At 32.4% G+C, this 15,909-nt stretch overlaps 2 protein-coding genes across 2 annotated transcripts; both read right to left on the bottom strand.

The window, feature by feature from the left end:
- Positions 1 to 3,461: 3,461 nt before the first annotated feature.
- On the bottom strand, positions 3,462 to 5,955 carry LOC113399764 (lipase member H-like). The gene is made up of 4 exons (XM_026638985.2): positions 5,810 to 5,955; positions 5,071 to 5,313; positions 3,981 to 4,311; positions 3,462 to 3,570 (listed from the first exon to the last, which is right to left on the bottom strand). The coding sequence occupies exons 1-4, from the start codon at positions 5,829 to 5,831 to the stop codon at positions 3,540 to 3,542; spliced, it is 627 nt and encodes a 208-aa protein (XP_026494770.2). The 5' UTR covers positions 5,832 to 5,955; the 3' UTR covers positions 3,462 to 3,539.
- Positions 5,956 to 12,436: 6,481 nt separating this feature from the next.
- Positions 12,437 to 13,962, bottom strand: LOC113399733 (pancreatic lipase-related protein 2-like). The gene is made up of 4 exons (XM_026638946.2): positions 13,803 to 13,962; positions 13,306 to 13,700; positions 12,900 to 13,227; positions 12,437 to 12,772 (listed from the first exon to the last, which is right to left on the bottom strand). The coding sequence occupies exons 1-4, from the start codon at positions 13,940 to 13,942 to the stop codon at positions 12,727 to 12,729; spliced, it is 909 nt and encodes a 302-aa protein (XP_026494731.2). The 5' UTR covers positions 13,943 to 13,962; the 3' UTR covers positions 12,437 to 12,726.
- Between the last annotated feature and the right edge of the window lie 1,947 nt (positions 13,963 to 15,909).

Below are 15,909 nucleotides of genomic sequence, written 5' to 3'. Positions count from 1 at the left end.
TAACTTGTATGATACAACTGTATTTATAATACTTTTTATCTCTTCCCTTTTAATTATCATATTTATTATCAATGTAATTATAATGATTTCAGATTCGATTAACTTCTCATATCAAATTCTCTAACATGTCATTATTATTAATCAAAATAAGATTTTGCGTAGTTTTGGATGCTTCGATATGATTCAGATAACCAGTAAGATTATCAAATTGCTTACATTGATAGTGATTCTGTAACGGAAATATGTCCAACGAAATATTTTGTACAATTTATATACAATCTTATATTGTTTGATATACTTTTTTATATCTTTATTTATGATTTTATGGTTTATATTAATAAACTGAGACTCACCTATGATGGACTAGATTTCATTTGGAAGGCGGAGACTACTGCATCGCGTGAGACCAGGGATTATAATATTAAAATGGCAACGAAAAGTAGGGAGCGAGACACAACTTAGGCGCTTTCTTGAAGCAAAGGGAGCGGCGAATACATCACGAAACACATGCTGCAATGTTTCTACAGGTATTTGTTTAGATTATAGATTCGTGAAATGTCTTTTTGAGTTTAGTATATTTATTGCATTTCCTCTTCTTCCCCATTACATTAGAACAATTAGAAATACTAGAAATAAATTGGCACTTTTTTTTTTTCCTATCAGTCACAAGATTTTTTTTTAATTTACATTGGAATATTTTGCAAATTGTATTGTTAGTAAATTTACCTATTGTTTATTCTCTCATTTTATATTATGTGTTTGTGTAACAACTTCTTACATTGGTCTTAGGGAGGTGTCATATATTTATAGGATTTCATACTTATGGTTTACGGGTCTTGGTTGCTCGGTGACTGTAATAGTGGCTTGCCTTGTTAGTTTAAGATCATCGAAAAATAAAATTGACTCCAGACTTTTCGCACCATTTCTGAGATCTTGGTTAACGCACAAATATGAGGTATTAAGTTTTTTCTATTTATTTATAATTAACTTGTAATTATTAAAAATAAAATACAAAACAAGTAATAAATTGCATTTGTTGCAGGTGGAATATATGGATTTAAAAAGCACTCTGAGCTGATAATAAATATTTTTTAAAATAATTAAAGAAAAAATACCTCTTTTATGTAATTTGATCATATTATATACTTTCCAAAATGATTGATTGAATTAAAAACTAAACGAGAGTGGTCGGATAGTAATATGTTATTCCGAGTTTTATTTTGATTGATCTTGATTTTACTTTTTATTCTGCTCTAAGTTGTATAAAGTTTTTATTATGAATCGGCATTGCAATTTATAATTTTGAATCAAGAACATTATTAAACTACTGTGCATGATATTAGGTACACGTGTATATATCTATATAAATATAAATATGTATTTCCGATTTTTTAACATGTCCATGTGTAGCGTATTTAGGTTTATGCGTACATTGAAACTTCAATATTTGTCTATGGAATGATTTAACGTATGACGTAGGTACTTCCATTTTCCCCTTCTTTCTCGTCTGAGCCGCGGTAACATGTGTTGTGTGAGTGCGCCGTGCTTTTGAAATTAGCTTGTGTTACGGACTTATCCTTCTCCTGTAATGTCACCTATCCCTTGGGTTTGTGGTTTTGGGTTTGTGTTCTTCGAGTGTATGAAGACCAAGGGAGCGCTCCCAAGAAGAACGTGTTTTCATAAGTCAGAGCCCAGTTTTGAGGTAACAACTCCCCTTTTTCCTTAACTACAGTCCACTTTTCTGTCGCGCGTACACCATGTTATAGAAATAAATTTCAATCTTGTTACAAAAAAAATGATGAATATATCATATTACTACGGACTTAGTATTTAATAAAGAAATACAATATAGCAATGATGCTCAAGTACAATTTCGGCGGTTGCTTGCAAATTTGAAATCTGTTTTCTGTTGTTACTGTACATGTTATCTTATTTACTTTAGTACATGTCTTTGTCCATGTAGGACTAGGTTCCGCTTTCCTTTTCATAGGCATGTGATCGTTTTGCCAGGCTTTATTTTTTTGGCTTGTGCGTCATTTTTATCAGATGTATTTGATCCTAGGTACATGCACTTTATCGTTTGGACTTGTTTGTTTTGGTGTTTCAATTAGTAAAATTCCATGAGAATGGCTCCTTGCGCATGCAAACTAAAATGCTTTTTTGAAGTAATTATTGTGTTATCTTTGGTTTATTTTGGTTTTCGTTTTCATTGTTCGTATTCATTTTGTTGCCACGAGTAGGGACGATATAAAAGGTCACTTGAAGGGTGACGCCCATTCTTCCAAGAAGGCAATATAGGCGCCGAGGTTGGCACTTGATACTTATCTCCCCATCAGTCATACATTCCATTGACATATGTCCCACCGTGGCGCTCATAAATTGTAACAGGCGTTAATATTTTCCCGAGAAATATTAGCACGGCCGTTGTATAAGTATAATTTTATAGTATGGTAACGTCATCGTACAAGAGCATTACTGCTATTTAGTTTTGTATTTATATTTAGAGCAAATTTTTGTTAATAAAAATTAAGAGAAATTTAAATTTAACCGACCTTTTGAGGCCGTGTAAGTTTTGTAAGTAAGAGCCCTTCAAAATATGGTGTAATTATCTATATATATATAAAATAACAAGTCCTGACTGAGTGATTCATTATCGCCGAGCGTAAACTATTAAAGTTAGGGCTTTGAAATTTGGTGAGTAGGATCTTTTTATTGAGTAGACACTCACTAAGATAGGAATTTTGGAAATTCAACCCCTAAGGGCGTGAAACAGGGGTTGAACGTTTGTATGGAAGTCCGTCATTTTTAAAGTTAGAAACAGGAAACTTCATTTTTGAGATGCTGATTAAAAATCAGTAGATACGTATTTAAGCGTTTCTGGATTTTTTACCCCTAAAGGGGTGAAATAAGGATTGAAAGTTTGTAGGGAATACCGTCATTTTTTTAAGTTAGTAACGTGAAACTATATTTTTAGAATAATGGTTGAAAATGTGTAGAAACGTAATAAAGCGTTTCTGCATATGCTACCCCTAAGAAGGTGAAATTAAGGTTGAAAATTTGTATGGAAGTCCGTTAGTTTTTAAGGTAGAAACACGAAACTTTATTTTTGGAATACTGATTAAAAATAAGTAGATATGTATTTTAGGAGTTATGGATATACAACCTCTAAGGGCGTGAAATAAGGGTTGAAAGTTACTATGGAAGTCCGTCATTTTTTAAGGTAGAAACATGAAGATTTACTTTTGAGATACTGGTTAAAAATGAGTAGATACCTATTTAAGCGTTTCTGCGTATTCTACCCCTAAGAGGGTGAAATAAGGGTTGAAAATTTGTTTTTGGGATACTGATTAAAAATTAGTACATATGTATTTTAGCGTTTCTGGATACTGGTTTATGGTTTCTGGACTCACTATAATTTTTAATGTAATTTCGGTGATAAGGTGTTCATTACTAAGACAGGAAATAATTATAAAGATATTTATTTTAGATGTAGCAAATATTTCCATTATTTTAACAATAATTTACAAATAACCTTATACTTATTTGGTGTTGACGCGAAAAATACCAGACCTGAAAATAAAATAAAATGTATTAAAAAAAAGATTAAATATAGATTTGTTTCTATGGACCTACATCAAACTTATCTTATGAATGATGTCACAATATTTGAAGTACGATACAGAAAATTCTAAAAGAAAGCCAATAACTGTTTAATTTCAATCATAGCCAGTTGGCTATTTAAATAAAGAATAATTTGTTATGACCTACTCCTGTATTTAACGAATCGTCATTGTACCCACATCAATAACGTTCATACGTCACAGGTGACTTCGAAACTTATGACAATATTTTTAAAGCGACGCGTTACTATTACGTCTTTAGAGAATTCATAAGGAAATCGAAACGTTTCTTGAGTATAGTAGGCATTATACTTTTTACAACTATCATTATCTGTTTAAATAGTTACAAATATCACATACCGTGACTTATTTAAATCGCTATTGCCCATGGGGTAAGGATCTCCGTTGCAGCGATTGCCTCTTACATCGTTTAAACTATTGCATTCATTAGCATTAAGATTGTTGTGTTTCACTGAAATTGCCATATATTCGTATCCTTTGCTATGGGAACAAACGCTGATTAAGCAGCCTGGCATAAAAGAACCTCCATTTGGATAGAAATCAGCATCACCCAACGGGTCCATATATCCGAACATTAAGGTATTTGTGTGAATGACTTCGACATATCGCGCGTCGGTTTTTTTCAGACGATTTGCATCGCCCTTCCAGAGTGGACCGGCGGGGTCTAAAGCTGCAAAATAAACTCATTGCATTTATTAATTTTATTAGCATTACAGATATGAAGCACTTATAGACCTCCTTGTTTTAAAAAAATGCGACTATGATAAAAGATAAACTGTAATTAAAACCAAATGTTTTAATTTCATTTTCATTTTAATTCGTCTTTATATATAATCCTTTATATTAATAGCGTAAGGCAATTTTTGTCCCAGTAATTATGGGAGCTGCACATAAAAAATCGGTTATGGTCTCATTTTGAAGAGCTCGAGGCGTAGATGTGCAGAAAAAGAGGATTCTTGATTGTAATTTACTAAATTGTTACGAGTTACTGGTCGGTTAAAGAGCGATACTACGATTGTATAAGAAAAACGTAAACAAAATTAAAGTAAATTTTCATCGACAAACTCCAATTCTAACTGAACTAATGTGTACTATTTGACATTAAAACTTTTATTTAAAAAAGTTTTCATCATTTTGGCGCCAAATTTAGATGAGTGATTTGTAGTTTACAACTAAATGAAATCAAAACAAAGCTGCCATAGGTTTCGAAACTCACACAATACTAATAGTGAGCTAAATATGAATATGGATGAATATATTTAAATCAAAAGAAGACCAAAAAAAAAAGATGAGGATCGATGCAAAAAAGGTGCAACTAATGAGACAGGTAGAGATTAATCTTATAAAAACAACTCCACGATGAGATACAGTTGTTTAACGTGTAGTTGTAACTTAGGAGTTATTAATAGCATAGTCAGTGTTTAATTACCAGTTATCCTTTTCACTTGAGATTCTGTATAACGTCCAGCGTTACCCACAATGTGTGCTCCCAGACTAAATCCGACAACATGCATCCTATCATAGGAAGCTCCTAATGATACGAGCCAATTAATGAACTTGCCAAGACCTTCTCCGATAGCGACAACGCCATTCTTCGCTGTTACGTAATTGTGACCGGCCAATTCGCTCCAATCGACAACTATTACATTGACATCTTCATTTTCTAAAAACGCTGAAATAAGATCGATTGTTAATTTTACTAATAATGTAAAAAACATTTGCAGATTTTGAATTTGGAATACTTCTTTCACTTTCACGTTTGACTAATAATTAGTGATAGGAAACTTCAGCTTTATTTATCATGCCATATTACGTATAGCTGCTATAGTGCCGCAAAGAGACAGTTATTTTATAATACATGTATCAAATTTCGCTCCTCAAAGGTCATCGTACTTGTAACGAATGAAAGATTTTCTGTCACTAACTCCAATGTATATTATTTAAAAATACTACTGACAAAAACTTAATCAGATTTTCATAAGCGACATAATTAATTTGTTTTCGGTGACATTAAATTGGAATTTAACACTTGTGAGACAACAGGCATGCAATCGAACACATAGACGATGTTCTAAATAAAAAAGAATAAATTGCAAAATATGGTAATTTGTTGAAATTAATCTCGCAAATAAACTGTTAGTTAACGATCCTGTTCATTAATCAGGTACCTTCTGTTAGTTTTTTATTCATTTCATTGTTTCCACTTCCCAGCCAGCCGTGAACTAGAAACACTGTTGTTTTTGTTATATTCAAATCAGAGTTTTGTATACTGTTGACGTCATTGTAAGCGAGAATCTGCGCTTTTTTGGGATGGGATCTGAAATTTGTTAAACTTCAGTTAAGAGCATTGGTGAAGCTTACAGTAAAAGTTACAGCCCAGTTCGTAAAATAAATCAGCAAATAATATTTCTAATATTTTAACGACGATATGTATTTTGTTATATATTATTCAGATTCATTATTATTGTTTTATATAAAATATATAAGCAGACGTAAATGGACCACATGTACTGTAAGTGGTCTACACAGCCAGTCGATTTACAATAAGAAATATTGATATATTAATATGATATTCAGTTAAACAAATATCTTTTGTTTTGACGTAATACATAGTCTAAGGAGATGTGATGGTTCAGTGCTTAGATTATGTGAATCTAAACCGATTACTCAAAATTCAAACCGGGACAAGCATCACTGCTTTGGTCAAGCCCGTAATGTCCTAATTCCCGAGGTTGTTATTTATTTTTAAAAAGCAGAAGACTAAATGGGACTTGAAGCTAGTTAAAAGAAAACCACTACTCACACCGTCAATGAACGGCTACCACAGCATCTAAGGTGTTACGTCTCTTGTGCTTGTAATAGTAGTCTCATTTATCGTTCAAACCTATACATTACAAATTGCTGTTTGGTACGATAATCGGTCTGCACAAAGAGTTATCTATCAATAATTTATGTGACGATACCTTAAACATAATTGAATGAAACTACCTGTAAATTGTAATAGACTGTATGTATTACCTATAGTGTCTACTTAAGAAATATTCAATAGTAAATAATGAATTAAGAAAATATTTGTGTACGTGCCTGGTAAATAGCCAGTAGTTGTGATAACCCGAGTTTCGGGATGATTTAATAAAGCGATTCTCTATTGGCGCTTTAGTATCCACGAGATGGAGCTGACCATCTCCATCGCCAGGAAAGAGAAAGTAACGATCACCCTCGCGATAACGTTCTTTAGGATCTTTGAGAATACTGGTGGAACAAACTGAAATTATTTAACTTGGATAAGTAGTTATTACGATGATGTAATTTGGACCGATTTATTTCACTAAAACCATTTTCATTACAGAGTATCGATATCAAGTGAAAAATATATAGAAAATCATATTATACGAACACAGATGCATATTTTTTTGTAATTGTCAAAGTCTGTTGGGATTTCTATCCGATACGATCAAAGACAGAAAAAGCGTACTAAACGGCTTTAGTTGTTTGTCGAAGCATGTAGAAATTCCAACTTCTGATTCGTTTCTAATTTAACACTAGTAAGTTAGTAGTAGTAACTGTTATTAAGAGGTAGATTTAATTTACATTTAAATCTTCTAACATATGTCGAACTTTTAACCGCGATTTCGCCCGTGTATAAAGGGATGTAGATATTCGGTATAAAAATGTCTGAGTCCTTCCAAAATTTTATTAAATTCGGTTAAGAGGTTTAGCTATAAAATAGTAATATACAGACAGATAGACAACCCTACCCTCGCATTTGTTAATATTAGTGTATATAAAATTGGATAACTTATAATAATAAAACTTCTCAATAAAACTTTAACTTTAATGATACTCTAAGATCCCCTTTATCATGGAGCGGTCCCGTAAAATCTGATAGATTATTTTTCGCCAATAAACAAAGTGGATTTAATCCAATAAATTAATAATGGTATTACACTTACTTTAATATTAAAATAATAAAGTATCAAAATATTGTGTTACGGTATTTATTTAACTAATATTTTTAATATCGTACCTGATATGATGGAAACTAACAATGCAAGTTGCTTCATATTTCCAAAACACTTTGTCACTGACGTATTATTTAAAGACAATTCAACTACTACAATTTAGTATCTCATAATTGGTTAGATAACGTTTAACTATTGAGATATTAACTATGCAATAGTACATGTAAATTGCCATAGCGTGTATTTATATGTTCAGAGGGACTATTCTCTAAGATTTATATACATATTCACATTCATTATCATAATAATTGTATTCAATAACAATTGTTAACGGAGTTCGCTTTAATTTAAATGGTCGATTTTGATGACGAGCGTTCTATTCGTTACAGACATCTTTTAAAAGAATCGATAATGACTTTCCCAAACAAATATGCAAGTGGCTAAATAAACATACAATTATTAATTGATTTTTGCATGCGTTAGGTAACACCCACATATCATATAGTCTACCGCCAATAATTGGTATTGTTGTATGTAGTGAGGGTGAGTGAGTCAGTGTAATACAGGCACATGTTATATCCTACATCTTAGTTCTTAAAGTTGATAGCACATTGGCGATGTATGGAATGGTTAATATTTCTTATAGCACCAATTCCTAAGGGTGTTTGCGACCACTTACCATCAGGTGGCCCATTTGGCCGTTCCTTCAATTTTATAAAAAAATAAAATCTCGACCCAAAGTATACATTTCATATATTTTTATAGAATATTTCAAAATCTTTGTAGCCCGCTTCATATTATTAAAGCTGGAAACCACTCAACAAATGTTTAAACGCCGAGCAGTAATACTAACCGACAATGACGTGCGTAGATGTAGCATTTGCGAATATTTCTGGCAGTGCCACTGAAATCTTCGAATGGGTTAACCCGACTTACTCCAGTTACATATGTTTTGTAATAAAAGTAACATTTCTATAATGTACATTCCCTTTATAAATTAATGTTTATAATATATATCTAGCTCCATATAAATAATTGTCTAATTTACGTTCAGCGAAACCATGGTCTGGACTAAGCGTGTTATTTAAAAATTATGAATTTTACAAACTGTTACAAACAGACCAATCCTAAAATGTGTTGTTGTTTAAATGTAATATTATTTTCAATGGCCACTTGGCACAATTTCGATTGATTTGGAGGACACTTACTTAATACGTTATCGTGTAAAAATATCTGGATAACTTTAATCCCAGAGATAACAGTTTAATAATTACAACTGAATTGAAATGTAAACTATAGAATGTCTTAGTAGGGGAGAGTTGGATAATACCGAGCCCCTAAGGAATTTCACCTATAATTAGGAAACTGTTTGATATTAAAAGAAACAAAATTTTGTAATTATTAGGACATTTATTCAGGTACGCATACCGTATAACAAGAACTTCCAAAATTCAAACAAAAATAATTATCATCAATTTACAAAAATAACTAAAGGCGCGGTATTGTCAAACTGGTCCGATAATACCGTAATAATAAAAAAAATACGATTCTAAGTATTTTTTTCTTGTGGAAAAAAAGGAGACCCATATCTTTTTCTAGAGATTAAATCAGTAAGTATATAAAGACTCATCACACAATAAGTATTAACAAAAACTTATATTTTATGACAACAAAACGTAATTCTTTTTTTTATAACTAGAATCTTTGAATTATATATGGACTAGTCAGTCTCAAAAATACCTCACATCAATTAAATATTATACAGCAAGTTAAATTAATCACTTATTGGTAGAATCTTTTCCGCTACATTGCTTATGTATCCAATTCGCGCATCTATAACAACGGAACCAGATTTCTCTATTACGACCAAACTCTTGACATACTTCGCAAATATCACGATTTTCTATATCGTCTTCATCATCATCGCATAGTTGAGTTAGGGGCACATCATCCTTGCTTCTTCACTGCTGCTGTCAATAATTTTCTTAGACTTTCCTTTGCCTTTCGATTTTCCTTGCCTGAACTTTTTCTTATTGCTTTTCATATTATTATCTTCATCCTCACTAGTTTCGCTATCGTTCAAAACTCTTCTCTTGACAGACTTTCCTTTAGTTTGTTTCTTTTCTTTAACTTTCTTCTCTGCAGCGTTCTTTTCTTTTGCTATCTTCATTTGTCGCTTTCGTTCTTTTTCCTCTAACTGCTCCTTTAATGGAGTTGATGTGGGAATAATACCGTGCCCCCGCGCGGAATTATCGAACTTGATCATTTTATTTTTTAACCTCAAAACTATGTGGTAAATATTATAGCACGTAAAAACTTACTCTGTCATGAATTCTACAGTGCACAAGCATTTAAAAAAGTATAGTATCCAAGTATTACAATATAAATACAGTATTACTTACCTCTTAACGAAAGTATACGAAAAATTATAAGGAATGACGAAAAAAACTTCTAGAGCGTGTGCTATCTACGTCGTCGCGCGGACCGTAATGCGCGGGGGAGGGTGTGGTCATGTCCGGCTTCGATGAATACGCACTACAGCGCAAACTAGTAAATAGTTTTTGAATTAAGCTGACGCGCGGAGTTATCAACCGCGCGGTATTATCCAACTCTCGCCTAATATTTTAAAACAAAAAATTGCTTATTTACATTAGGACCGAAAATCGGCTTCCTGGGTCCTGGTCCAAACTTTTTTTTACTAAATTTTATTTTGAATCATCATAAAATTGTTTATATATGATATGCTTGTCGCGTGAGTAGATCTTAACATATATAGTATATGTTATATATATGTATATAGTATATAGTAGATAATTTGAATCATTTTTAAGATATATAGGTGCTAAGGTGTTCATAAGAACGTTTTAGTTTATTATCTAATTAAATTTAAATATACCTACATATCCAGTCAGACCATCATTTAATAATTATTTTTTATAAAATAGTCAAGGATGATTAGTATCGTACTAGACTGGATTGGCTTTTATTTAATTCGGGGTTCTGTTCTCACGTAACTCCACTTTATAAAATGTGGAAATTTTTTTTAAGAAGCTTCATTCAGTGACTTTCTTGTTCAAAATATGATATAATCATGGACACACCCGAGTGATTACACGTATGGATTGTTTTTATTGAGTTTTATCGTGTTATCAAAATGGCCGTTTATATCTGACGTGGGATCAATATTGTCGCCGTAAACAGCCCCGCGAAACAGCGCGACCACGAATGTGAACGGTTTTCGCAATGTTCACGCATTTGACGCGTGATCGTCGACTTTGTTCATCGTCCCGAGTTGTCATATCTTCGCGTACCTCGGACGAAACGGCAAGGCAAAGTCGCAAATTCGCACCGTGAAAAATGAAAGTACTGTATATTTTTTCAATCCACGCTGTCTTTGCGGAAAGTTTGAGAATTGACCGACAGTTCAGTGCACTGGCTTATATAATGAAATGAACCAAGATATTAGGTACAATTATATTAAAACATACCTATTATATTCACCGCGCTTTCTTCGACAGTAAAATTGTAATAATCAATTTACTTAATTCAGGTAATAAATAAGAATACTATTATTCTTTATCTAATAAAGATTTTAACATTGATTTATGCTTGATTTTTAGAATACTCAATGAAAAGAATAAATGGCGACTCAACGTGTCAATTTTTTTTTGTAATGAAATATATTCATATCAAATTATATTTACAAAGGCATTGATACAACAACAAACAATATTTTATGCCTTAAATGTAGCGATTGCCCTATATTAAAATTGAAAACATGTGATCGCAGAGATAATTTCTGACGTAATTCTATAAAATGATGAAAATTATTGTAAGAAGCTCCAATCAGTGAGTTCCTTTCTCAAAATATAATATTATCTTGGACACACCTGAATGATGAATACTATATAATATTTCAAACTAGACATACGCATAAGCGATCACGTGTGTCCCGAAATGTATGTCGAATCCATATACCTATATTTTTCAACAACAGTCGAAATATCTTACGCTAGTACAGGTTGACAAGGTAGGTTCCGAAAGTGAGCCCGTAACGCTAGCCGTGACGAAGACCACTGGTTTTTTAGTGGGTATTCCGGTGTACTAGGGTGCACTAGGCGACCCGGGAATCTGCTAATCTCGCATACCGCCCCCACTTCATGCAGATGAAACGCGCAACGCGAAACGTGTTTCAGCGAGACAAAACGAGAAAAAAGGTCTCTAGGTACAACTGCATGAATATAAGAACACAAATATATAATTTGTTTATTTATTTTTTAATTAATCCCTATTATTTAATATATATATATGTGACGCATAAACAAAACGTTCTGATAAGAGATTTTTAATATAACTTATTCGATATCTATTGACTTGTCAAAAATATTATACATCTAATGTGTGCATGTAAAACACAAAATATTTTTTTATAAATATTGAAACTAAATAAAAAAAACAGTAAATAGCACCCTGTAAATGCCCCATTGCTGGACTAAGGTCCCCACCTTGAGGAGAAATTTTGGGTCTAATTCCAGCACACTGCTTCAATGTCGGTTGGTGGTTTCTTCACGATGTTTTCGTTCAAAGCCGACCACGAGATGAATCACAAATTAAGATCCTCGTGTTCTAAGGATCGACCATCTCATGGGCTCGAGGTGTTAAAAAAAATATATGTTTTTAACATTTCGAGCCGTTTAACCATGATGAGTTATTTTGGACCCGTTATATAATTGGTTTAAATTTCCCTAGCTTTGCTTTAGTTGACATTGATTCCAAATGAAACAGAATATATATTGTATTTTAAAATAAAATTTAATAATAAAACACTTTATTGGACACTAAGAAGAAACAGTTACAATTTATAAATAAAATGTTATATAATGTTAGGAGGCAGTCTTGTCGATAAAGATGCTCTTCCACGCAACCTCAGGGCGGAGGAAAAGGCTTATAAGTGACTTTGTTAATCTTAATTAAATATTTTAGAGACATATTCATTCCTTTGGAACACAATTGAATTTGCTTAGTATATAAGATTGATATTGAAAATAAGAGCAAGATTTTTGAATATGGAGCGTGTTTTCAATTGTTTTAATAGAATTATTCTCGAAGTAAGTAGTTAACAATTAAAAAGGCCAGCTGCTACTCGTATTTACGGCGTAGATACCATTTCTGAAATGAAAGTTATGAAATACGTAAATAAAATAATTACAATATCTTTTTTTTTTTTTAATATCTGTAGGCGGACGAGCAAATGGGCCACCAAGTAAATCTTGTATTAGTTCAGTAATTGACTTACCCTTTCTTACTTAAAATTCCATTACCCATATTAAAAGTTCTGCCATTACATTGGTTTATGATAGCTTGCCACAGATTTGCGCATTCCCTACCGATAAAGTGATTTGTTCGAATACTCGAAGCAAATAGCTGATAAGAACGGGAATGCGAGCACTGATTTGTATCACAACCTGGTTGCATTTGACCACCATTGGGGTAAAAGTCAACATGGGCTATGGGTTCTGTAATACCCCGAGAAAGAATGTTTGTGTGAATCGCTTCAACATATCGGCCAGAATTCTTGTTTAATGCAAAAGGATTGCTCCAAAATGGACCAGCTGGGTCGAGTCCTGAAAATGGAAGGGTATTTTAACATTGATTATTTAAACAAAAATAAAAATTACATTTTTTTTTCATATAGTACTTACCAGTAACCCTTATGGGTTGACCTCCTACTTCTCTTCCAGCATTTCCTACTAAATGAGCGCCAAGACTATAACCGATAAGGTGTACATTATCCCAATTCCCTCCACCAGTACGAATCAGCCACTGTAAGAAGATTCCAAGAAATCGGCCTACAGCTGGTACTCTTACAGAAGCACTAACGTAATTACCACTAGCACTATCACTCCAGTCAACAACGATTACATTAACGTCAGATACATCTAGAAAGGCTGACGTGATCATAGTATTTACAGGAGAAGTACCGTCACGGCCCCACCCATGAGCAATAACTTTAAGAGGCTTGTTACTATCATAATTTGACGTCCATAACGATATTGCGTCTCCGCTCACAATAATTTGGGGTGTTGTCGGATTCTGTCTGTAATAAACGTGAAATGATAATAATTTCTGACTCTCAATTTAAAGCTCTTTTGGTCGTTTCGAATGATATAATAATTTTTAGAGTAGATTATTATCTTACCTCGTAAATAGCCAATATGCGTTGTTATCGTTTGCATTGAGTAAATTTTCTCTGACGTCATTTTGAAAATTATTGTATTGTGATAAATCTTCAATCACTATTTCGTCATCCTCGGGTTCATTAGCAACACGAGTTATCATGGAGGCAATAACATTGTAGGTACATACTAAAAATAAATATTATAGATTAATAAAATAAGATAAATGTAGATATAAATTAAGATAGTGTTTTACAACGTACTTATCGTGAATAAGAAGAGAATCTGCAAGTTCTTCATATTGATAATTCTTGTACGACGGTTGAGCCCAGACAAAGTCTACTCATTTCTACATATTGTTTTATTTTTTATATTATATAATACTTTATAATCAATCATGTATTTTTTTTATATTGATACCTAATCTTGCTAATGATAAACAAACGTAAAATTATTATGCAGATAATCTTTTCTTTGCTAAAGTAATTGCGTGATTACCATATGAATTCCACATGGAAGTGTTGTGTAGATATTTATGATACAAAAAGACCTATTGTTTTGTCAAAGGTGATGAAGCACGTTTGACGTAGGTACATACTATATTATAGGGTATTCTAATAGACAATAATATTTACTTACATAAGAATTATCGTACATAATCATTATTGTAAATTCAAGAAGATTTTTTTTTGATAACATATAAGTTTGTCAATACTTTTATCAAGGAAGAAAACAAATATATTTGACAAACAGAGGAGAAAATGGTATTGAAGTGCTTTATATACATATATGTATTATGCGTATTTATCTATGTTGATAAGAAACTACGATATGATAAAAGTACTTAAAAATATGATTTTGTAGAAATTTTGTAAAATTTTTGGAAACTCCGTTTCCTAGAAATAATTATTGTTAAGTTGCTGAAAAAAAATAATGCCTGTTGCTGAACAAGAATATGCAGAAACACTTAAATAAGTATCTACTCCTTTTTAATCAGTATCCCAAAAATAAATTTTCATGTTTCTAACTTAAAAAAATCCATACGAACGTTCAACCCCTATTTCACCCATTTAGGGGTAGAATATCCAAAATTCCCTCCTGAGTGGGTGTTATGATATGTTAGTTTATATTATGTGTACAGCCTAAAATATAAGTTTTATGCTCCTAGTTCTCAAAATTCTAAACATGACAATACTTTCAACAACTTACAACCTTTCATCCCCCTTTTCAACCCTTTACAGTACTTTTTTTCCAAATAAAAAGTAGCCTATGCCCTTTCTCAGGTTCTAGACTATTTGTGTACCAAATTTCATTTAAATCGGTCCAATAGTTTTGGCGTGAAAGCGAGACAGACAGAGTTACTTTCGCATTTATAATATTAGTATGGAAGCATGGATTGTTATTTCCCTCGCTAAAGAGCTCCGATAATAACCGCGTCCGATCGCTGCTAAATTCAAAGTGCTACAGGGAGAACTGCGGCCTCCGATGCGCCTATAGCACGCTCCCGAGCCCCGGCCGGCCGGTACCACCGCAAACGCTACGTTCCGCAATTTTTAAATCTGTAATATCTTCGAAAATATTCATTTAAATCATATGCTGCAAAGGGCCATATTGATCTATAATTAATGCACAATTTATTTAAGGTACCTAATTGGATAAGGATTAATGCTATATTGCTTAAAATCGCTTCGAAAATTTTTGGGGTAAAAAATAAATGACAAAGAAATGTTATTGTGGGTTATCACTAACAGATAGACACATACCATCGTGGACTCTTTTGTAGACATTTTTGAGGTGTACAATTCTGTAGTACATTATTTTGATCTATCTCATAGTGTTCAGCCAGCGTTTGCAATATTATATGCGCAAAAATGTATCTTTTTACGACATCACATTAGAAACCTCTAAAATTATCAGTGTTTATCTACTATGTTGTCCACGTATTATACATACAAAATCATTCTCTTTAAATCACTCTATCTATTAAAAATTCCTCATCAAAATCAGTTGCATAGTTTTAAAGATTTAAGCATAGGCAGGAAAAGACAGTCAGCGGGAAGCAATTTTGTTTTATAGTATGTAGTAATAACAAATAGGTACAACGTACACAATTTTCACTCATTAGGAAAT

Source organism: Vanessa tameamea, chromosome 2 (assembly GCF_037043105.1).
Source record: "Vanessa tameamea isolate UH-Manoa-2023 chromosome 2, ilVanTame1 primary haplotype, whole genome shotgun sequence".
Lineage (NCBI taxonomy): Eukaryota > Metazoa > Arthropoda > Insecta > Lepidoptera > Nymphalidae > Vanessa > Vanessa tameamea.
The sequence above is the reverse complement of the archived record's forward strand: the minus strand, read 5'-3'. Positions and strand labels throughout refer to the sequence as shown.

Coding starts and splice junctions, on each gene's coding strand:
- LOC113399764 (XM_026638985.2), bottom strand. CDS start 5,831: ATGAATAAAAAACTAACAGAAG. Junction 4,312..5,070: donor TCAAGTGAAAAGGATAACTG/GTAATTAAACAC, acceptor TTTATTTTGCAG/CTTTAGACCCCGCCGGTCCA. Junction 3,571..3,980: donor AGCGATTTAAATAAGTCACG/GTATGTGATATT, acceptor TTTTATTTTCAG/GTCTGGTATTTTTCGCGTCA.
- LOC113399733 (XM_026638946.2), bottom strand. CDS start 13,942: ATGATAACTCGTGTTGCTAATGAACCCGAGGATGACGAAATAGTGATT. Junction 13,228..13,305: donor TCAACCCATAAGGGTTACTG/GTAAGTACTATA, acceptor TTCCATTTTCAG/GACTCGACCCAGCTGGTCCA. Junction 12,773..12,899: donor GGAATTTTAAGTAAGAAAGG/GTAAGTCAATTA, acceptor CTTTCATTTCAG/AAATGGTATCTACGCCGTAA.